Genomic DNA, 21,008 nt, shown 5'->3' on the forward strand with positions numbered 1-21,008 from the left:
AACCCACCATTGTAAAAGAAAGAAATAAAAAAAAGAAAAGAAAGAAAAGAAGAAGATGAAGATGAAGCAAAAGAGAATAATATTACAAAGAATGGCTAAAAAGTAAAGAATTTTGATTTAGAATATTATTTTTATTGCGCATGAGTACAAGCAAAAAGATGGCCAAAAAAATTGCAACATTGAGGGAACCGATTTAGAGACGGGGAGAAAAGAAGTTCGAGATGCTGCTTCCTAAAGCCATGAAGATAATGGTTTTGCACAAAATTTAGGAGGATTGATATCATTTTTTAGAGCATATACGTGGAATTGAGAAGTTATGGAAACAATTTCTTCTTCATAAAAGAAAGAAAACAAACGTAAATTGAACAAGTATGGAAGCTTTCAATTTCCAAATATGCTCTTTAAAAAGTTCAAGAGAGAGAGAGGGAACAGTTTATGCATTTATGAACATGAAAACAATGATCCAAATAAGCGAGAACTGGTAATTCAGACATGATTCATGTGCATAAGTTATTATTGGTATAAGAAATTGTGTAAAAGAAAGTGTGATTAGAATCGAACCCAGCATCTGGTGCATTTTGCAATGCAGTCTCCTTTACAATCAACATTGTAACCCAATACCTTGGGATTACGCAGAAGAAGATTCCTTAGTGATTTGCCTTGAATTCCCCACTCCTTCTCCAACAATTGTACGTTGGTTTTCAGCTCCTGCTCAAGATTGCAGCCAAGAACTTCAGGGAATTTTTTGAGCAGCTTAGAGAGATCGTCATTAGAGAGCCCAAGTGTCCTCAGATATTCCAGTATCTCATTTACGGTATCAATATTAGGAACTTCCTTCTTTCTGTCTTCGCCCCAGTAGGGTGAATGAATGTGGCCAAACGCCTTTCCGAGCATCTTATCTTGCTCCTCATCACTAAAGCTGAACATGGACAGAGCTTGCCGACAAGCTTCCCATGTCTTCTTATCATCATCACTTAATACCAAGCTTTCAACTTGAGAAGTTGAATGGATTTCCCACTTCCTCGGATAGGGACTTTGTCTCCTCACATCCATTATCATATACTTAGCAGGCTGATAGGAGAAACTCACATTTGAACATACAGCTCCTGATTTGGCGGTGCCAATGCAGGGCTGCAATGAGATTTTAAGAATAAATTTAAAACCCTATAAGATATTGTATAAAAGTATTGATTGAGCAATAAGATTATGAAGTCAATAGTATTCCATGGTACGAGACAAAAGCTGCTACTCACAGTAGAAAAGCAGAGACGAGTTACAGAATCAACTGTTGATATGGGAGATACCAATGATTTTCCTAGCATCCCTGTACCATATTAACAAGTTTAGTAATACACGTACCATTCATAACATATGACTCATCTCACACAGAAAGTCCCTCCCATTCCTAAATTTTGATTAAACATTTTCTTTGAATCAACAATGAGTTCCATTCACGCATGGAGAAGATCCAAGCGAGTAAATGCAACAAAGAGAATTGTTCTATCAAAGGCAGAGTTTCCAAGTTACAGTTACCTTCCAACATTAGTATTTTGAAATAACCGTACTACCAATAAAAAATTTATCAACGAGCTAGTAGATGAATTTCCATGCAAAATCATGTCTCAGTCTATTAGGATTGTCAACTTTATCCAAGTTCTGAGTTCAAGAGAGTCATGGGAAATTGGAACAAAAGAAAATCCGACAAGTACTGAGTATATAAAAAGGACCTCACCAAAATTTAAAGCTTTACAAGTATGCCTGATAGATATAACAATAGAAGCCCTCACAAAAATATGTTAACTAAAGGATATAGTGAAATCATTCAAGAGTGCAAAAGTTCCAACTTCCGAAAGAACAATGGTATCAAACATTAATAGGCGGCTCTATTTAGACAGGTGACTAACTAGGATCTCTTTAAAAGTCAACTCCACATGTAAAATTGGTGACATGCTCACGATAGAGCTTTGAAAAGAATTCATGGAAGAGAACATTAGTACGTGGAAAGTGAAGCAAAAGATGGTTGAGATCCTCGGAAGCCTCTTAGAAGGCGTTTGATATGAAGTCCTTGATTCTTGGGACCAAGTGCAATTACATTCATGTGTCATTCAAACAAGAATTCAATCTTACGAGCTTCTGATTCCTGTGTTTTCCATTCTGATACAAATTATACTAATATCTCTCCAGTTCTAACCTATCAGACACTATATCCTTTATTTCTGGACATCTAATACTCATTCATGGTTACTTCAACCACACACATCTCAGTCCTTGCAATCTTATCCCCATGCTTTATATTTCTAGGCTTCCCATTCTGATGTTGGCATATCAACATCCCCTCGAGAAAAAATGCACCATCAAGATGGGAGATAAATAGAAACGTTCCTACACATTGAATCCACAATAATAGATAAAATAATCTATCAAGACAAATTTGTACGTGGTGAACTACATATTTCATTGAAAAAGATAAGAAAACTGCTGAATTGATCATCGAGGGTTTTCCACCAGTACGGACAAAGTGGTTAGTGCCTCATTCCATAGAATACACATACAATTACACAAATCGAAAAAACAAACAACCACTCAAGTCAGTAATTAGACCATGCTCTACATCCCATTTCCGTCAGTTATGGAATTTCATGAACATGCAAAAGTTAAGGAATCTCAAATGATCCATGATGTTGACCAATTTCAAATAAACGTTAAGCAATTCTTAAGGGCAGAAACTTCAATACTACCCCACATAATGAAGTAGAAAATAAACTATAATTACTTCTTTTTGACTGCCAGTCGTCAAAAGGTAGCCATGATCAAAATTTTGTTCGTGGAGTTGGCAGAGTAGAGGCAACAACTCCTAGCGAATACTCCAGCATAAGCAGAAAGATGTTGCTGTACGACATGGTGTGATCTTCCAAACAGTGCACTAGAATTATGCAAATATGCAATGTGAACACTATGTTTTATGACTATATCATGCAGCAAAATTTTCAACCAATGTCTTTCTTCTCCAAGAGAAATGGATCATATCATCCGCAATAAGGCAGTATCGCCATTGTATGCAAAGATAAACTTGCAGTTCATAACAGGAGGAGCTCGAGCGCTTATATCTGAATATTCTCTTAATTGAATTGAATTGAATTGAATTGTGTGTGTGTGACACGAGCAAAGAGGTTCCTTCGAGATTGGAATTTCGATCAAAACTGAATGCGAAAAAGGAGCAGTTAAATATCCAATTAAGGTACCTACTTCGTTATATGAACGAAACAAGGATTCAAATTTCTTAGAAGAGCTGCAGACGGAGTATAGAGATGAAATTAGAGGAAGAACCTGAAATATGAGGGAGCTTGGTGGCGAATTGCTCGCAGAGGGAATCAAAGTCAAGCGTATAGAGTTGTGGTTGTGCAGCGGTGGTTGAAGAAGAAACGTCACCCACCGCGAGAATTAGGACGATGCGAGCCACAGATTGGCCGAGACTGAGAGAGCAAACTTCTTGTCCTTTGCTTGCAGCCTATAGCCGTGTTTGCCTCCGCCGCTCCTTTCTTTTCGTTTTCTTTTCAAAATTTTTTTTGGAGCTAAATTACTTATTAAAAAAATCTCAACTTTGTTGAATCTTTAATAAATACATAAATAAATAAATAAATAATCTTATCATTTGTTTTAAATAAAACAATTAACATTTTATTTTAAGCGACGTTTTAAAAAATAAATAAAATTTTTAATTTTGGTTTAGATATTAAAAATATTTTATTAAAAAATGTATTAATGTAAAAAGAAAATTGAAATTAAAGTGATTATGAAAGATGTAAATTTAGAAAATTGTATTGATTTTAGAGTTGTGTAATAAATGAATAATCTTCTAATTTTATATTTAATAAACCTTTTTAAGATTTAAGATAGGAAGTTGAAGGAGAAAATTTATAGCGTTCAACAACCATGAATTTGTAATCTAATTGGAAATCATGCATTACAAAGAATCTACCTAATATTTTATTGTGGTTATTTAGCGTAATGTTTTTGAAAATTTCGTGCGCAGATTTGGATGATTTTGAGTTTTGATTCAATGCTGGACGAGTCCCTCGAGGATGGACGATTGCAGAGTTCGGTTATCTACCTCATTGTCTCTCTCTCTCTATCTTCCGCCGTGGATAAACACCGGAAATTCTTAATTCTTATTAATTCTTCAATCTGAAAATCCCATTCTTTATTCACACTCTCAAATCTCAGATCTGTCGAGTTACTGTGATACTCCATTTCTCCTGTTTCTTGTGATCTCCTTTGTCAGACCGATTTGGGCAGAATCGAATGAACTTCCACTCTTTCTTTTTCGAGTAAGAGGAGCGTTTGCTTGCTGGGGTTGGATGATTGAATCTGCAAATGGCTCAGTACAGGCAGTCGGGGACGGACAGAAATGGACCACGGTCACATGATGCGTTCCACTCCGCCAACAATGGCGTTGCCGATCACGTCGCGGTGGGAATTCGTTCTGCGCCGTATAAACAGGCTAGGGCTCGTAGGTCAGCTCGCTCCGATAAAGGCAGAGGGATCTCAATTGGGGCGATTATCTTTGTGCTCTCTCTTGTTCTTGTCGCTACCGTCTCAGCTTATTACTATTTATTGAGAGACACCAAAGGTCAGTTTTACTTTATCCTTTCTTGTTTTTGAGTTTCTGGCGGAGAGAGCAACGTACAGTGCGGATTTGGAATTGGAATGTTAGGGATGTAGAAATTTACTTCTTCTAGTTCAATGGGTTTAGCTCAATCTTCCATTGGTAATGATATCAGTTGGTCCTCATGCACATAGCGAGCCTTTCTATTTTCCCCCTGACTTGAATACCTATTGGTCCCTTTGAAATAACTATTTGCCACCTCCCCCAATCTAGAATGTGTTTATTGCAGAGAATTAATGTGTAATCCGAATGTCAAATGTTTTGAATGGTGGTCTGTTTGTTTACCCTCGTATTTTGCTGATGTGATTGTTTTGTTTTCGTCATCGGGTTGATTTCTGTTTATTCTCTGGTTATAGAAGTCCTTGTAAATCTAGGTAGCCTTTAGCTGATTGATAATGCATTGATGCAGAGATTAGTAACTCTAACGTAGAGGATGATGACTTCAAGAACGACCCTGATTTTCTTGCAAATGTTACTCGGACAGAGACAACCAAGGTCAGGTTTGGTAAAGGGTTAGTTGTGCATGGGCGTGATTCGAGGTATTGGGATGGTGATGATAGGAGAAGGGACCAAGATTACAATGAGGATGTGGTGGAACATAGGAGTACTACCAAAAAGGCTACTGAAAAGGGTGACGTTCCAGCAAAAGTAAGTGAGGGCCACAGAGAACCATCCCTTGAACATTCTCAAAACAGTTTAGACAGGAAAGACAGTGGACTATATAATGAAGCTGGCCGAAAGGAGTTGAGGAAGTATGAAGCTGAATACGAGGCTTCAGTAAAGACCTCCGGTCAATTGGAAAAAGAAGGAAATGAAGACGACCAGGTATCTGATGACGATGATTTGGAAAACTGGAATGACATTATCGATACCGAAGATGAGTATGGACATGGAAGTGATAATCAAAATCCTGCTATGGAAGAAGATGATGATACAGAACGTGAGAAAGGGGACCATTCTGATGCAGCAGGTTTAACAGAGGAAGATTCCAGGAAATCGTTTAATGTTGTTGAAAATGGAAAACCCCATAATGATGACCATGGGAAATCCCTCAATGTGCATGATGGAGAAACCAAGTATCAGCAAGATGATGAGAATGTTGAGGCTACCAACCATTCATTTGATGAGGATTATACGTTGAGTTCCCAAAATTCTGATAAGGTTAATCGAAGCTCCAAACATGTTGGTGTCACTATTGGTCAGCATACAAAGAGGTCAAAAATGGATTCGAGAAAGAAGCCAAAGAATCGAAAATTTTCAGGTACTGCTAGGTGAAAAATGAGAGGATTTAATGGATCATATATAAAACAGTTTCTTTCTAGATTTGGAGTTTGATTAACTCTTCCATATGCATATCAGACAAGTAATCTTGATATGCGTAAGCTTTGTGTATTATGCATTGATGACCGGAATATGACATTTTACTTTTCTACTTTTGTTATAGGATCCGAAATAAAATGTTCTGTAAAATGATATTTTGAAGCTCTACTGGCAGGTTCATCATGTGAGATAAAGTTCTCGAACTCCACTGCACAAATTCTTGAACCTTTGGAAAGTACAAAATTTGTTAGATTCACTTTGCAATACACCAAGACAGAAGAAAAGCCAAGCAATCAAGAAAAATGGATGCCTAGATTTGCAGGGCATCAGACTTTGCGAGAACGAGAGACATCATTTTATGCACAGGATCAAAAGATAAATTGTGGCTTTGTGAAAGGTCCGGAAATCTTTCCAAGTACAGGTTTTGATCTGGCAGAAGATGATTCGAATTATATCAGTAGCTGCCACATTGCCGTGATCTCCTGCATTTTTGGGAATTCGGACCACCTGAGATCACCTACTGGGAAAACGGTATAATATTTCTTTCTCTTTCTAGTTAGCACTTCGCATTCAACGTTTAATTCTTAATCAACCGATAGAGGAGTTAAAATGTAAAATGAAAGATGACAGGTTCTGATTCTACAATGTACTTTTTCTCCTGTCTTCAGAAATTCTGCCTATCCATGATCAAACTATTATGCATTGTATACAATGGTCTCGTGCTATATATGTTATTGGTCATATCACAAAATTGGAAAGCCATGCTGTTTAACTGCTTTTAACAAAATTTGTGACCATTTCTCTGAGATAGTATTTGAGATGAGTATTCGTTCTTTTTGAGATTTCAGCTTAATGAAGTTTTACTCAATGTTCTCTTTATTTACGCCTCCTATATTCTGCTTCTTCCATTGATATTCTTCTTCTTTACCCGTGAACTTCTTTCCCTATTTTGCTTGTGTATGCATGTAAGTCAAAGATTTACGACTTTATGTTCCTAACAATCTCATATTATTTATGAACATATCATATGTTATGGTAGACAGTAGTTAAGTCCAGTTTGCCTCTGTTTCAGGTTTCTCGTTTTTCAAGAAAAAATGTCTGCTTTGTTATGTTTATGGATGAAGTTACCTTGGAGACTCTTTCAACAGAAGGTCAAACAGTGGATAGGATGGGTTTTATTGGAGTATGGAAGATTGTTGTGGTAAAAAATTTACCGTACACTGATATGAGAAGAGTTGGGAAAATACCAAAATTATTGGCACATCGAATTTTTCCTTCCGCAAGGTGAGAATACAACAATATTTAAACATGCTGCCTATTCTCCTTACCGTGAGCTTTAGAGTGTTCTTCGTTCTTTCTTCCTTTCTTCCTCTTTTTGTTTTGTTTTTATTCTTTTGAAGTAGAATGTATATTTCTTTATTTATTTCTTGTTAGAAACGATTTTTTTGATAATGAAACTACTACGTAAGAAAAGGCTTGTGTATCCATGAACGCAAAGAATATATTTTCCTGTTATGTATTCCAAATTCTGGTCATAGCTTATTTACGTTAGAATCAACAACAATTTGAGGAATTTCTTGTGGGATTACGGTACTTGGAAAATTGGGTTCGCATTTCTGCCTTCCGAATGCCGCCATAGTTCCATGTAGCTTAAATTTTTCACGAAGATCTCTGGCCAGTAGCATTAACCTTTCCTCTCCCATCCTTTCTTTTTGCTCGAACTATTTTGAAGGTATTCGCCTAAAGTTTTCGATTTGTTATTCTTGATTCTAATTTAGATAATTGGTTATTTTGTGCGAACAAAATTCAACACTTGGTGTCTAATTTTTTGCAAACTTTTCTCAGGTACTCAATCTGGTTGGATAGTAAGTTACGGCTTCAATATGACCCTCTGCTAATCTTGGAATACTTCTTGTGGCGAAAAGGTTATGAATTTGCCATTTCAAATCACTACGACAGACATTGTGTATGGGAAGAGGTGGCTCAGAATAAGAGATTAAACAAGTATAACCATACTATCATAGATCAACAATTTGCCTTTTACCAGGCTGATGGATTGAAGAGGTTTAATGCATCGGACATTAACAAGCTTCTTCCCAGCAGTATGTAGTCAAGAACTTTTTCTTGTTCTTGTTTTTTTTTTTTTTGGAGTAATTTGTACGTTATTATTGAGATCCCTATTGCTCTGGCGTGTCATTGACATGATTTTTTTTTTTCTGTTGGCAAATGCAGATGTGCCCGAAGGATCTTTCATCATTAGGGCCCACACTCCAATGTCGAATCTGTTCTCTTGTCTATGGTTCAATGAGGTTGACAGATTTACTCCCCGAGATCAACTTAGTTTTTCATACACATACCAGAAATTAAGAAGGATGAATCCTGGAAAACCTTTTTATCTTAATATGTTCAAGGTGAGTAATCTGCGGAATATCCCCTCAAGTGGCTTGTCCAAATATTGCTCTAGTGACCCATAAGAGAAGGAAACTAAAGAGGGAAGAAAATAAATCTGGAACCCTAAAACTAACACTTTCTTCAACCCTTTTTTGCAGGATTGTGAGAGAAGAAAAATAGCAAAATTGTTTCGTCACAGGTCAGACGAGAAGCGAACTGTTCGGAAAAAGGCAATGGAGTAATGTGTTATATGTTTTTATGGTAGCCGGTTTGACATAATTCACTTGGCAATATACCTCTTGAGTGCTTGGTGAATTTATACATATATCTCTGGTCCAACAGTGATGTGATGGACACGCTGCCAGTCAATATACTCCCTAAACCAAATTTTGCTATTGAGATTTGTGAACTTTTGGACATCTTATATCAGCAAATTGTTAAACACAGAGTTGACGATGCAGTTATTACTTGACATCTTCATGGAGGAGGCCAGGGAGCTGCAGTAGTGTTTTAGTAATGTGAATTTTACTCTCTTCGTTGCTTCATTTGGAGGTAAGAGAGTTCTTAATTCATTTGTACCATTTCTGTGACATTATGAATTGTGTAATACTATATGCTCACAACCCGATTAATATGAGGTTCATTTGAAGAATGTTTCATTCCAAACTGCTCGCTATCTCATTTCTCTGTGGTGTATCCCTTAACTGCAAGATCCCATTTGACTCATTTTGGGCGCAAGTTTTCGAGTGTATTTTTGAATTATTACTAACTATACGATACACGTCTCTGTGTATCTATTATTGGCTGGAAATAAGTTCACACATTTAAGGAAACTCTTATCTGTATATTGGCCACAAGTCTCGATTTCCCGTGCTGCTAAGAGGTATGTCGAAAGAGATTTGCGCTAATGGTTCATTCCTTCCTTCCTTTTTATAATGTCTGTGTGAATAGTTCATTACCTGCAGAGTTGAACATCTCCTAACCCTCCTTCAGGGCCATAGAGTTCTTCAACAAATCAACACTCTTCTCAAACTACATCAGCAGTACAGCGAACGACAAGCTGAGCTTTAAACATAACAGATGTCGTGATGCCCCTGATGTCTTCAATCTTCTTGCCAAAGCTAGAAACAAGCTTATGTGTGGGAACTGATATTAGCCTCAAGGTCAGTAAGCATGCAAAAATCTCTCTCCTTCACTTGTATTTAGACTGGACAGAGCAGAAATTATAAACCTAACAATAAATTAGTAATGTAAAATAGCACTTTCTTTTGGTCTTTGATATGTTATGTTTGAACTAGCTCATCCTCATCAGCATGAAGCCGATTATTATTTTCATTCCCCAAAGCTCAATTTCAGCCCTGCTTGGTCCTTAGAACAGAAACCCACCCGGCATTTAGTCTATGTGCTTTCCTTCCAGAGATTATAGATTTCTGAATACTGCAACAGTGCAATCCAAGAGATTTACGTATTTGTAGTATGATCGTTGGTGTCGAGAACCGAATATGTATTTACGTAGACGTCGTCAAGGAGGATACAGTATAAAAATTGTGGAGAGCTCATAATCCACTGATACCCCCAGTAGGTAGTACTTACCATTTGCGCTAACTAACTAGGATTAGCAAAGAAAACTTACCCAATGCCATTTTGATTGATGTAGCCATGGAATTCAACAAGCTTTCTGGTAGTTCAGAAGGGGGAAAAAGGGGACAAAAAGCGATGAACATGCAAAAGCCAAGGGATGAGGAGGCCCCGTAAGCTTGAATTTTATTGGAGTAAGTAATTGCTCTTCATTGCTCTTTGTTTCCCTTTCTTCTTTCCTCTCACTTGTTTATTCACCGCATCTTCTCCTGTCCTCTTCCTCCAACGAAGACTGCCTTTTCTCTGGTCTCCAACCAACCAACCAACCAACCTGGACCATGTACCCCCTTGTTTCTTACGCCATACAAGTCTCGATTTTAAGATGCTAAATTATATTATATATCCGAAAATTGGGAAAAAGAAAATCCCAGAACCCACTCCTTTCCAAACTCCAAACACCAATAATCACGACGTCCGAGCTTTGAGCTTCCTGCGAAAGCTATGCAGAAACAGAATCTTCTTCAGCACCTTCATCATCACTACCACACCCGCCATCCTCGCCGACAGCAGTGCCCCACTACTGCCGCCGCGCCCTCCGCCGTCTTTCTTTGCTTCCTTCGACTCCGAGTATTCCAGTTCCGGCAACCTCCCAGACCCATATCTGGAACTCAAATTCTTCAGCAATTCTTCATTGAAGTCTTCCCACAGCACATCCATCTTCTCATCTTCTTCCTCATCGCTATCATTCCTTCTTTTTTCCGAAGAGCCAACATTTCTACAGCCACCATCTTCTTTCTCGTGGAGGTCCATTGGTTTTTGTGGCAGGCCCCATAGGGGAGGTGATCCAGCAATGGGGGTGGAGCCATTGATGGGTTGGAAGCTGAAGTCTTCTGGAGCTTCCATGGCGGTGGGTGGATTTGATCACAAAAATTGAAACTTGGGAAAAGAAGAGATGGGAATTAGTTAATAAAATGGTTTGATTAAGTTGGGGGTTTGAGATTGTTTATAAATTGGTTCAAACTCACAAATGGAAGTAATTACAGCCATATGAAGCAATCTGGTTTGTGAGTTGTCACTCCTCTAGTTTAAGCAAAAGCATTGAAGGGCTGGTGGGCAGCCCTTTTTGCATTAAAATGAACTTCATCTATTTCTACTCACTTACTTAAAAGTCGAACATATTTCTAAATTACTAAACAATGCTCGAATTATCATTTGGTCTTATATTTATATTATATTTTTTTTAGGTAAACGATTGGAGGAGACGAGAATGGAGAACGTTTATGGATAGTTTATCTACTTAATCATGCTTGAATTAACATAATAAAATAAAAAATCGAGAAGTTCTTCACGAGAAGAATAAAAAAATTGTATATTTGAAATGAATAATTTTGAAATATATATGTAAAAGGGTGTATTTGGGCAATGCAAAATATGTTTTGAGGAGCAGAGTGGCGCGAGATGGGCACGCTTAAAGCCACACACACGCGCGCACACACACAGGTGGCATTGATTCCAATCAAATCCTCTCTCCATGGGTTACGAAAGCAAGTGTTGTGAGGCTTCTAAGTAACAGTACTAACTCCCATGGCTCTTCTTCTTCCTCATCTCTTCCCTTCTCCCTCCCTTCATCCTTCCAAGTCCAGAGACAGTCCTAGAGCTTTTTCTTCTTCTTCTTCTTCTTCTTCCGTCTCCCTCGCCGGCGTCCACACCCCTCAGCCTCAGCTCCAGGGCTCTCCTCTCGCCTCTCCTTCTGCTTCCCCCGGTTCCCGCTCCGATGACCCAAGAGACCACTTCTATGTCAATCTCGGCCTTGCTGTCAGGACTCTTCGCGAGGACCTTCCTCTAATCTTCGCCAGAGACCTCAATTACGACATCTACAGGTACTTCTCTCTCTCTTTTTCCGATTCTGGGCCTAATTTCCTTGTTTTTTTGGCCGTCTTACATTGTTTTTGGGGTTTTCCAGGGACGATATAACCTTCTCTGATCCTCTGAACACGTTCAGTGGGATTGAGAGGTACAAATTGATATTTTGGGCGTTGAGGTTTCATGGCAAAATCCTGTTCCGGGAGATTGGGATTGAGGTGTACAGGATTTGGCAGCCTTCTGAAAACGTGATACTCATCCGGTGGAACTTGAAGGGCGTTCCTAGGGTTCCATGGGAGGGCAGGGGTGAGTTTCAGGGCACTTCCCGGTATAAGGTGGATCGAAATGGCAAAATTTACGAGCACAAAGTGGACAATTTAGCATTTAATTTCCCCCAGCCACTCAAACCGGCTGCTTCCGTCTTGGATTTGGTTTCTGCGTGCCCTGCAAGCCCCAATCCGACGTTCTTGTGGGGAACACAGGATTTGCATTATAATAGCTCTTCCTGGGTGGAGCTTTATCAGGCAGTGAGGAGAAGTGTGGGTGGAAAAGCCTACTTGATTACACAAGATGGATTTCTTACATGTTCATCATAGTATTTATACACATATATATTCATCTATATTTTATATTCTGACAATTTATTGATGATAGCAAGCAATAAGAGTAAAATAAAACATATATCTCCAATTGAAGTGGGTGGCGACAGAGTGTGGTTTGCCTTGATTTGTTATTTGAAGCATTTTCCAAGGAGTCATCCTGGGTTTATAAATCATTTATGCTTTTTTCATTGCAATTATTGGTGCATAAGGAGCTAAGAGTAATAATTCCTATCTTTCATCTCTTGAAAGAGCTTCATTGCTGATGGTATCATGAGAGCTCAAATGTAGATTAGAATGCTGCATCTATAAATAACACCCTGCTCCTTCCATGACACAGTCCCATCAAGACCTGGTTCAATTTCTCAGCTTCAACCGATCGATCACACTTCCCATCTCATCTTTAGCTAGACCCATTGCCACTGTTATTTCCAGAACAATAAGATCTGATAAAACTAGGATTATCGAAAACATGTGGTTTTAAAACAGATTCCCCTTGAAAAGAAAAGGGGCAGTATACCGAAGAAGATTATATGATAATCAGTAAGCAATGCTCGAAATGTCGTGCTATTGAGAAACAGAAGTGTGTGATTATACAGTAACACCTCAGATAAAACCATAAAATGTTAACCTGTCCACACCAACTGACTGTCCGTTCCAAGTTCAAGGCAAAACCTCGCTTTGCTTTGAAGAAGAAATTAGGTCCCAATATAAAGCCATTGTTTCTATTTTCCCTCTAATTTGGAACACAATCTTACAACAAAATGTGATACACCAGCTACGATTTTCTGGTGGGGGTGATGATTTATGGGAAAGGGTTGTGTATTAGGTTCCATGGTAAGTTGTACACAGCAAATTAACTAATGGTAATGCCTTGGCACTGAAATGTGATAGATGAGTAAAGGCACAACACAACCTCGAGCATCGACCAGAGATTTTCCGAAGAACCGAAAAGGAAAGTAGTTGTGCATTGCTGAACATGAACATGAACACGAACACGAACACGAACACGAATACGAACACGAACATGGCTGCATTGACACCTGCAATAAGAACACTAACACTTAAAACATTTTGTGAATGGAAATGTGATGCACAAATAGAAAGCTCAGAAAAGAAGGTACTGATTTTGGCTTCTGCTTTTGCTTACACATTATGCTATCTTCATTTCTGGCACTTAGTTCTGATTCCCTCAACTTTAAAAAGTTCTTGAATATTTCCTAATTTCATACATAATTGAAGAAATGGACACTAGATCCTTGTTTAGAGCGGAGCCACCAACGATCCTCTTTATACAATCCGTGAGTCTTGTGTAATAAAGGAGGAGTTGAGTCAAAGCCGCCCTTAGGATTTCCATTCCACACAAGAAATTACTGAAAGAAGTGATGACATCTTTGTGCATCAGTTCAATTGCAGCTTTCCATCTGCTCGCAAAGTCCTTTACAAGGGGCTCTACTTCAGCCACAGTAATTGGTCGGTCGGAATTAGAACTTAGGTCCTCCGCTGAAAAGGAGAATTTCTGATAAGTTCGTTACTTAACCGATGGAGTGACCTAAAGTCAATAAACTTTGTTCAAGTACTTACAGCCACGGGTTTTAACGAACTTGATAAGTGAACTGAAATGCTCTGCTAAGAGTTCTTCCTGCATGAAGGTATTATATCTTTAAATGACTCGAAAAGAATGACAAGCCATTCTAGGACATCATATTTTTATGGAAAAAAAAAAAAAAAAAAACGTGAAGCATAAGGCATGTGCAGATCAAATAGGTACAGTTGATATCTTTTGATGGGTCCAGACACTTGAGTGGTAGCTGGACCGCATCTCACAAATCACCAATCTTTTTCATTCAATTAAAAAGTAAAGCATTAAGAACACGACAGAATGGAGGTTAAGCCATTTTAGCTATAAACTGCAGCTGCAATCAAATATCAATATCAATAATGCGATCTATATTTTAGAACCATTCTAGGATATAATCAGCAAGTTACTTGCCACAAACAAGGCTGTGTTGCTCTTCAGCAGATCCTCGAAGTGCACCAGAATTTTCCCACCCTCCGGACCAGCTTCCTGAAATCAAAGTAACACCAATAAAATTTCGAATTGAAGGAGATTCTGTAGAGCCATAAACAAACTCACGTGCTGTCCCGCCAAAAGCAAAATTTGAACAAATAATCTTGTCCAAGAAGTTCCCTATTTTCTTAATGAGGGCTTTAAATTTATGTGAAGACCATTTCTTTCAAATGAACTCTTGGAAGCACCATTCTTCTTTTTTAAAAGGAAATGGAGCGCAACTGCAGATTTAATAGAAAAAAGACTTCAAGCCATGATGAGGATAGCTTACCCTCTTGGGATTGTCTTTCTAGCTTTTGTGAAATTAAAGGATTGACATTACCTACTGTCTTTTTACTTCATAGATTTCATTAGAAGAGAGACCTTGAGAGCCAAACCCTACCTTCAAGACGGAAATTGTCATGTCATAATTGTTTATAAGAAACACTGTCTGCGATTTAGCTTTTGTAAAGGCTTTGGCAAGCTTGATAAGCAAGTCATCAATTGCCATTCTTAGCCGCTCCAAGTTTAAATCAAGCTGCAAACATGACATTGCATATACACAATAAGTATCAACCTAGTTAGACAGTGAAGACTTGATAAAAAAAAGTAAAGGTATCCCAATATTGTGCCTCTGACTGACCTGTCCATCTCCATATTCGACATTCAGATGGATAAGTGAAGCTGTAAACTCAACGTATCGCCTCATGACATAGTGAGGATGCACATCATCTTCCCACAACGTCTTTACATTCGCATTCCTCAGACTGCTGAGGTGCATGTCAAATACCATCTTAAAACGAGGCCAAAGAGCAATATTAACCTGCTTAGGATAATCCAACAACCAGGTTATGCAGTTCATAAGCAAGCAATACAGTTATCACGCAACTTTGGATTTGAAAGAAATATAACATTTAAACATTGAAGTTCAAAATTCTCTCATTTCAATTTCCAATTCAGCAAATCAGTTCCGCAGTTATTTTAGTAACTATAGAAAGCTCACACATAGAGGAGGTTCTCGATCATAGACCATGTAAACCGTAGGGGGCCATCAACTAACACCATCGAGAATAATGTAACTGACATCTAGAAATTTAAGCAGATGTATAAACTTGTCAAGAAACACAGACCTTGTCTAAATATGAATCCAAGCAAGGTATACGCCTCCGTGACATGATGAGCTGGATATATAAGCTTTGTCAGCAAATGGATATATCGTAGGTAATAAAAGATGCAGCCAAGTGAAAGAGGTTGTAGATGTGTTGCAAGATATTGAACAATTTGGAAAGCAGAGAAAAGATCAAATAGAAAACCGAATACATGATTCTTATCTTAAAAAAGCAACTGAATATGTCGCAAATGTCATAACCAAGTTGCATTAGCAGGCTTTTCTAGAACAAGTATCTAACATATCCTAACAAGTTATGCAACTCTAAAATCTAATCAATGATTGTGGGGCATCTTACGTACTTCATCCTTTGAAATTAAAAAAAAAGTAATTTTTTAAAGGTTTAAAATACATAATTATCAGGGAAGGCATGCTCTTAAAACTGAAAAAGAAGTCAACTTGATGAGTTAATTTAAATAATTAGAAACTTCAGAAAATGATCTAAATCGTAAGCTCCATCTCGACATATCTTCCTCCCAATATCTTCTAGTTAGGGCCTATTTCCCTAATTGAACTAAAATAAAAGCCTAGAAGCAATTCCTTAGTTTATTGAGAAGCCATGTAATTAAAACCAGATTAAGATAAGATAATGCACCTGATGCTGATGAATGATCAGAATCATGAGCATTAGACCAATTGCATCATAACTGTTTGGAAGAATTGAATTGAAGTATTCATCGATGACAGCAAAAGGACCTGATTATTTGAGAACGAATTTCAAACCATGTTAACCACACCAAATCACTATAATAATAGAAAATGAAGTATCTTTCATTCCATATCTTTTCCTTAGAATAAAAGTAAAAAATGATGCTTTTGCATTAATATGCATTATAAATTTGAAGGGAAAAAAAAAAGGAATATAAGACCAATAGCACAACTTTATTGAAAGGTGAAAACTCGTAATAAAATATTCAAACTCATATTGCAACTTAACGTCTGTACAGATAGTTAACTGACAATAAGCCAAGGATTTCTATCATAATTACCCGCAAAGATCTCATAAAACATAGATTGTTCCCCAAAAAATTCATCACAAAAATTATACCTGTGAAAAGAATTAATTAGAAACTTGACAAACTTGCTACAAATAACATTCTGAAGATAATAAACAAAGGAAGAGTAAAATGCGAAGTACTCAGAAGAGGCAGTGTCCATTAGAAGCTTATGTAAGCTCCTAAAGAGAACTTCGTAAGGATACTTAATTGAACTGGCTTCAGCTATATGTGGAATCAGTGCAGGTTCGTCAACTTCCTGAATGGAGTTCACACCGGGACATGTAACAAGAACAATTAGTAATGCAAACTTATATACAGATGTTATTTAACACATGTGAATGTACCCAAACTCGTTTGTTCTAAGTTCAAATACTTCTTTAATAAAAGATGATAATTTAAATCATCTATTTCTAGTACATCAAAACGAAAGTATAATCTAAAAACTAAGGAATAAAAAAAATAGAGGCTAGCAAGTCCCAAAACTTTCAATTTTGAGTCTAATAGGTATTTGACCTATTTGACCTATTTTAAATCCACGTATTATTAGACAGAAAAATTTGAAAGCTTCAGTCACATTATACACAAAATCCATAGATCTATTAATTTTGAAAAATGTCTGCCTGTCAAGACTTAAAATTGACAGTTCAAGAACTTATCAAACACTTCTCAAAATTCAAACCTATTAGACACAATCCTTAAAGTTCAAGGCCTAAATTTGTAATTTAACCAAAAACAAATACACAACTTCACATAAAAACAGTTGGTCAACAAGACTCAGATACTAGTTCAAACAAGAATGAAGAAATGAAGAATTATGAGAGTAAAGAAGTCACAAGTTAGAATTCAAACAAGAGTAAGAGAACAACGTGATCAAGAAGGTTACAAGAATTAAGAGAGTAATAAAACCTTCAATATCTTTATTCTATCACCAAGTGCAAAAACAGCAGATCGGTTCTTCAGCGGTTCTCTTCCTCTCAAGAAAAGACCTGAACTTCTAGCCTCGACGCCAATCAGATCACTAGATGTCGCTATGTCTAACTGTAGTTTCTCTAGTGCCTGTATGTAGGCACGGAAATGTGCACTCAAAACCTGAAAAACATGAATACTAGTTTTAGTACATCAATAACTCAGCACTCATAGACAAATGTTTTTCCCTTTAAAAACAGGAACCAATTTTTATTGATGCATGAAAAATTGTCACGCGGAATGTTGAAAAGCCAATATGTAAAGGCCAAATAATGCATGCTGAGTAATCATTATAAAGAGATCAAAAACTAATTATTGTTGGGCCCATAAATACTCTAAATATTTATTCTCATCTTCAATTGAATAGGCATTGGAATAGTGACAATGACAACGTACTGCCATATACATTCCAAAACAAGTCATGAGAATATTCATAGACTTGAAGCTTGTAGAAGATTTGTTCTTTGTATTATGTTCCAGTATCTTGAATAGGAAAATCATCATCATCCCTTGGCCCATTTTTATACTTTGAGCCCTCATAGCACTCGAGAAAATATCGAGAATAATTTGTGGAACCCACACTGATGTAATGCTACGGATTGTTGCCTTTTATTTTCTTTTCTGTTATTTGTTTAAGAAATAACAGTATTCTGATAAGTCTGATAAATCCACACTGAAGTAACCCACACAAGCTCTAACTTTTGGACTCCTTCAATGTCATGTCACATTTTAGTGTTCTGATAAGTCTGATAAGTCCAACGTGAGTTGTTATGCTCAACTGGCAGTAGATTGTTAGCATTGTTTGTCAACTTGCATCATGCCAGCATCAATGATTTGGAACTCCCAGATCAAAATAAATCAAGATAACCATGAATTTCCCGTACATAGAAAGAACTCAAAATAATAATAAAATATTATGAGTAATATTTTGTCCAAGGATTTGAATTGGCATGTCTTCCACAAGGGTTCATGTAGTTAAACCATGCATGATATTAAAAGAATAAATGATTTCTTCTACAATTACCTTGTTCATTGTATCGATATACGCTGTCCGAACCTCAAGATAAACTTCTTTGCTATGATCCTTGAGGAAAGAAATAACATACCTACATTATCATTAAGGTAGAAGAATCTGAAAAGATATTCAATGATAAACCTCGGGTAGATAAAAAGAGATGCAAAATCATGGAATAATATTGAATTTCATGGATGAAAAATACCAGGGTAAGCAATAAATGGATCGTTGTTGAGGCACATATTGATTACTACTTCATTGTGCATAAAAGACACATTATAATTATAAAAACAAAGAACAATCAATGAATAATTCAACTACTAATAGAAGAAGAAACACATCAAAATATTCAGCAAGCAATAGTATAGTTTGTGAATCTGAAATTACATGCAGAAAAAGGAAAACAACATCCTAATTTCTGTATCAGACTGGAAGATGGTAACAAATTTTCTTATGTAATAAAAAGTGGAAAGGCAGGGAGGACCGCAAAATCTATTTTATGGGTTCTATACGCATACCCCTGATTGTAAGAGAAACAACAGGGCACTGGAAGACGTGGAATGAGTTGGAGCAAAACTGAAAAACTAAACTTCAATGGAACTTTTATGAGAGGGAGGAGAGAAGTGGCTTCTTAGCACAATTTTTGACAATAGCAGGCCATGCAATATGAAAGATAGAAGAAATGGAAAATTGACGGAATAGGGTGCATGATGTATAAACTCATGTCCTAAATTCTGTTAAGATCAGCCTGAATGTTTGCCAAATCAACTTTACTCTCTCTTGTTGCAAGACATAAATGGTATATGGAACCCAAAAGCGAATCCATATTAATTTCCTCCCCCAAGTACATGCATGACAAGCGATGGCAAGGCAGGAATCCTAGACAATTAGCTTGGTCTTTAAAATTTGGAATTTTTATCATCCCAAGGGTCTTGAAGGGTGGCTCCTCCATAACCTTTTGTTGTTCATGGATTAAAGAACAAGGTCATGAGTTCACAGCTCATTGTGGCTGGTGTTATCTTTGGCAAGCCTGGTTTCTCTTGGATATCGCTGTCTTGATGGTGAATAGATTGCAGATGCAATCATATCGCTGTCTTGATGGTGAGTAGATTGCAGATTTTTAAAGATTATCTTGATTAAGCCATTCATGATCATAATTGTTTTCTGACGCAAGTTTATTGAAAATCTTCTACGTGTTTTTTTGGCGGGGAAGAATGCCTTAACCTCCCTTGTTTTGTGATGTATTATTTTATAATTCTATCTCTTCCTTTGAAAAATATATGTACTGAAAGTTAGTGGAAGGTGTACTAACATTCTGAATATCTGTTTATTCCATACTTGGCGTTTTTTCATCAGACTACAATGAAAAGGGAAGTATGGAAAGTGGAAAATTTTAGACTTACTTGTACTTCAAAAGAACACTCTGTTGAAGGATCTGAATATTTGTCTTGGGTTTTCTCAAAGCATGGAGTTTCTGGACAATGAAGTCAAAGACCTGAAAAATTATAACATAGACAAAATGTATAATTATTCAATAATATCCTGTCAAAATAACAAAAAAGAAACAGAAATTCAATAACTGATACATATGCACTTAAATTGGAGTTCTAGCTGCACCAATTCAAAATTTATAATTTATTGTTTAATCGATGGTGACCACATCTTTCATCTCTAATATGAGATAATCAAGACATCAAGCTCATCTGAACATTATCGATTGGAATGATGGATAAATCCAAATAGCATACATGACCTACCAGACTTCAAGAAATATAACAGAATAGTAATACCTTGCAGTTTTCCTCATGTTATATTCCTAGTCTGTCAATTATGTTATATGCCTAATCAATTCAGAACTGACATTTTCATTCTTAAACAAATTAGAACAGAAAGAGGGGAAAAAATAGTATATTGTTTCTAAAATACCAAAGTCATTTCTGGTGTTATAAAAACTATTCACAGTAAAAATGGAAGGTGATTTCAAATTTAATGGTTTTTCTACATATTTAACTACTGCTGTACTACAAGAGCCCTGTAAATGAGGTTGGAGTAGATAACATACTACTTTATAAATATCACAAAGAAAACACAGACTAACATTTATTTTCAAAGGAAGATGGCTGCTGTGAGACAGACAACAACCTTAGACACTGCTTTCTGTCGGAGTTTTTCAAGCTCAGGTTGGACATCCTTAAGCGCTTTGGAATTTTTTATCATTGGATCCACTTCCACGACCACCAGCTTCTTACTTAGAATCTTAAGAGTTCTTAAATATTCATCATTCACCTGAAGAAGGGAACAAAGGTTCACTGAAACATCCAACATAGGCATTTCAATAACAAAAAAGTGTGTGTGTGTGTGTGTGTGGGGGGGGGGGGGGGGGGGGGGGGGGGG

The 21,008-nt window shown here is 37.0% G+C and overlaps 5 protein-coding genes across 6 annotated transcripts in view; 2 read left to right on the top strand and 3 right to left on the bottom strand.

Annotated features, from left to right (window-relative positions):
- Window positions 1–374: 374 nt before the first annotated feature.
- LOC111489650 lies at window positions 375–3,549 on the bottom strand. Its single transcript, XM_023137969.1, has 3 exons — window positions 3,328–3,549; window positions 1,254–1,324; window positions 375–1,131 (listed from the first exon to the last, which is right to left on the bottom strand). Exons 2-3 carry the CDS (start codon window positions 1,320–1,322, stop codon window positions 550–552), a joined length of 651 nt encoding a protein of 216 aa, XP_022993737.1. The 5' UTR covers window positions 1,323–1,324; window positions 3,328–3,549; the 3' UTR covers window positions 375–549.
- Window positions 3,550–3,966: 417 nt separating this feature from the next.
- LOC111489871 lies at window positions 3,967–9,626 on the top strand. Its single transcript, XM_023138299.1, has 7 exons — window positions 3,967–4,630; window positions 5,076–5,927; window positions 6,162–6,517; window positions 7,059–7,270; window positions 7,832–8,088; window positions 8,219–8,397; window positions 8,536–9,626. The coding sequence occupies exons 1-7, from the start codon at window positions 4,375–4,377 to the stop codon at window positions 8,617–8,619; spliced, it is 2,196 nt and encodes a 731-aa protein (XP_022994067.1). The 5' UTR covers window positions 3,967–4,374; the 3' UTR covers window positions 8,620–9,626.
- A 794-nt stretch (window positions 9,627–10,420) lies between these two features.
- On the bottom strand, window positions 10,421–10,858 carry LOC111489418. The gene has a single exon (XM_023137607.1). The coding sequence runs from the start codon at window positions 10,856–10,858 to the stop codon at window positions 10,421–10,423; it is 438 nt and encodes a 145-aa protein (XP_022993375.1).
- A 484-nt stretch (window positions 10,859–11,342) lies between these two features.
- On the top strand, window positions 11,343–12,526 carry LOC111489873. The gene is made up of 2 exons (XM_023138303.1): window positions 11,343–11,835; window positions 11,919–12,526. The coding sequence occupies exons 1-2, from the start codon at window positions 11,540–11,542 to the stop codon at window positions 12,412–12,414; spliced, it is 792 nt and encodes a 263-aa protein (XP_022994071.1). The 5' UTR covers window positions 11,343–11,539; the 3' UTR covers window positions 12,415–12,526.
- A 425-nt stretch (window positions 12,527–12,951) lies between these two features.
- The window catches only part of LOC111489872 (vacuolar protein sorting-associated protein 52 A-like), a 13,844-nt gene continuing 5,787 nt past the window's right edge, over window positions 12,952–21,008 (bottom strand). For both annotated transcript variants that reach the window (XM_023138300.1, XM_023138301.1), the window contains 14 exons: window positions 20,757–20,900; window positions 20,018–20,109; window positions 18,624–18,705; window positions 17,540–17,722; window positions 16,774–16,889; window positions 16,625–16,683; window positions 16,231–16,331; window positions 15,598–15,648; window positions 15,111–15,290; window positions 14,871–15,005; window positions 14,411–14,485; window positions 14,002–14,059; window positions 13,568–13,920; window positions 12,952–13,460 (listed from right to left, as the gene is read on the bottom strand). In XM_023138300.1, the coding sequence (XP_022994068.1) occupies window positions 13,616–13,920; window positions 14,002–14,059; window positions 14,411–14,485; window positions 14,871–15,005; window positions 15,111–15,290; window positions 15,598–15,648; window positions 16,231–16,331; window positions 16,625–16,683; window positions 16,774–16,889; window positions 17,540–17,722; window positions 18,624–18,705; window positions 20,018–20,109; window positions 20,757–20,900 (1,581 nt within the window). In that variant the 3' untranslated portion in view covers window positions 12,952–13,460; window positions 13,568–13,615. The remainder of the gene's footprint in view (window positions 13,461–13,567; window positions 13,921–14,001; window positions 14,060–14,410; window positions 14,486–14,870; window positions 15,006–15,110; window positions 15,291–15,597; window positions 15,649–16,230; window positions 16,332–16,624; window positions 16,684–16,773; window positions 16,890–17,539; window positions 17,723–18,623; window positions 18,706–20,017; window positions 20,110–20,756; window positions 20,901–21,008) is intronic.

The sequence above is a fragment of the Cucurbita maxima genome, unplaced genomic scaffold (assembly GCF_002738345.1).
Source record: "Cucurbita maxima cultivar Rimu unplaced genomic scaffold, Cmax_1.0 Cma_Scf00014, whole genome shotgun sequence".
Taxonomy (NCBI): Eukaryota; Viridiplantae; Streptophyta; class Magnoliopsida; order Cucurbitales; family Cucurbitaceae; genus Cucurbita; species Cucurbita maxima.

What these genes read in the sequence shown, in the direction of transcription:
- LOC111489650 (XM_023137969.1), bottom strand. Translation starts at nt 1,322, where the DNA reads ATGCTAGGAAAATCATTGGTATCTCCCATATCAACAGTTGATTCTGTA. An exon ending in CTCGTCTCTGCTTTTCTACT is followed by an intron (nt 1,132 to 1,253) that starts GTGAGTAGCAGC and finishes ATCTCATTGCAG; the next exon opens with CCCTGCATTGGCACCGCCAA.
- LOC111489871 (XM_023138299.1), top strand. Translation starts at nt 4,375, where the DNA reads ATGGCTCAGTACAGGCAGTCGGGGACGGACAGAAATGGACCACGGTCA. An exon ending in TTTATTGAGAGACACCAAAG is followed by an intron (nt 4,631 to 5,075) that starts GTCAGTTTTACT and finishes GCATTGATGCAG; the next exon opens with AGATTAGTAACTCTAACGTA. An exon ending in TTTATCTTAATATGTTCAAG is followed by an intron (nt 8,398 to 8,535) that starts GTGAGTAATCTG and finishes CCTTTTTTGCAG; the next exon opens with GATTGTGAGAGAAGAAAAAT.
- LOC111489418 (XM_023137607.1), bottom strand. Translation starts at nt 10,858, where the DNA reads ATGGAAGCTCCAGAAGACTTCAGCTTCCAACCCATCAATGGCTCCACC.
- LOC111489873 (XM_023138303.1), top strand. Translation starts at nt 11,540, where the DNA reads ATGGCTCTTCTTCTTCCTCATCTCTTCCCTTCTCCCTCCCTTCATCCT. An exon ending in CTCAATTACGACATCTACAG is followed by an intron (nt 11,836 to 11,918) that starts GTACTTCTCTCT and finishes GGGGTTTTCCAG; the next exon opens with GGACGATATAACCTTCTCTG.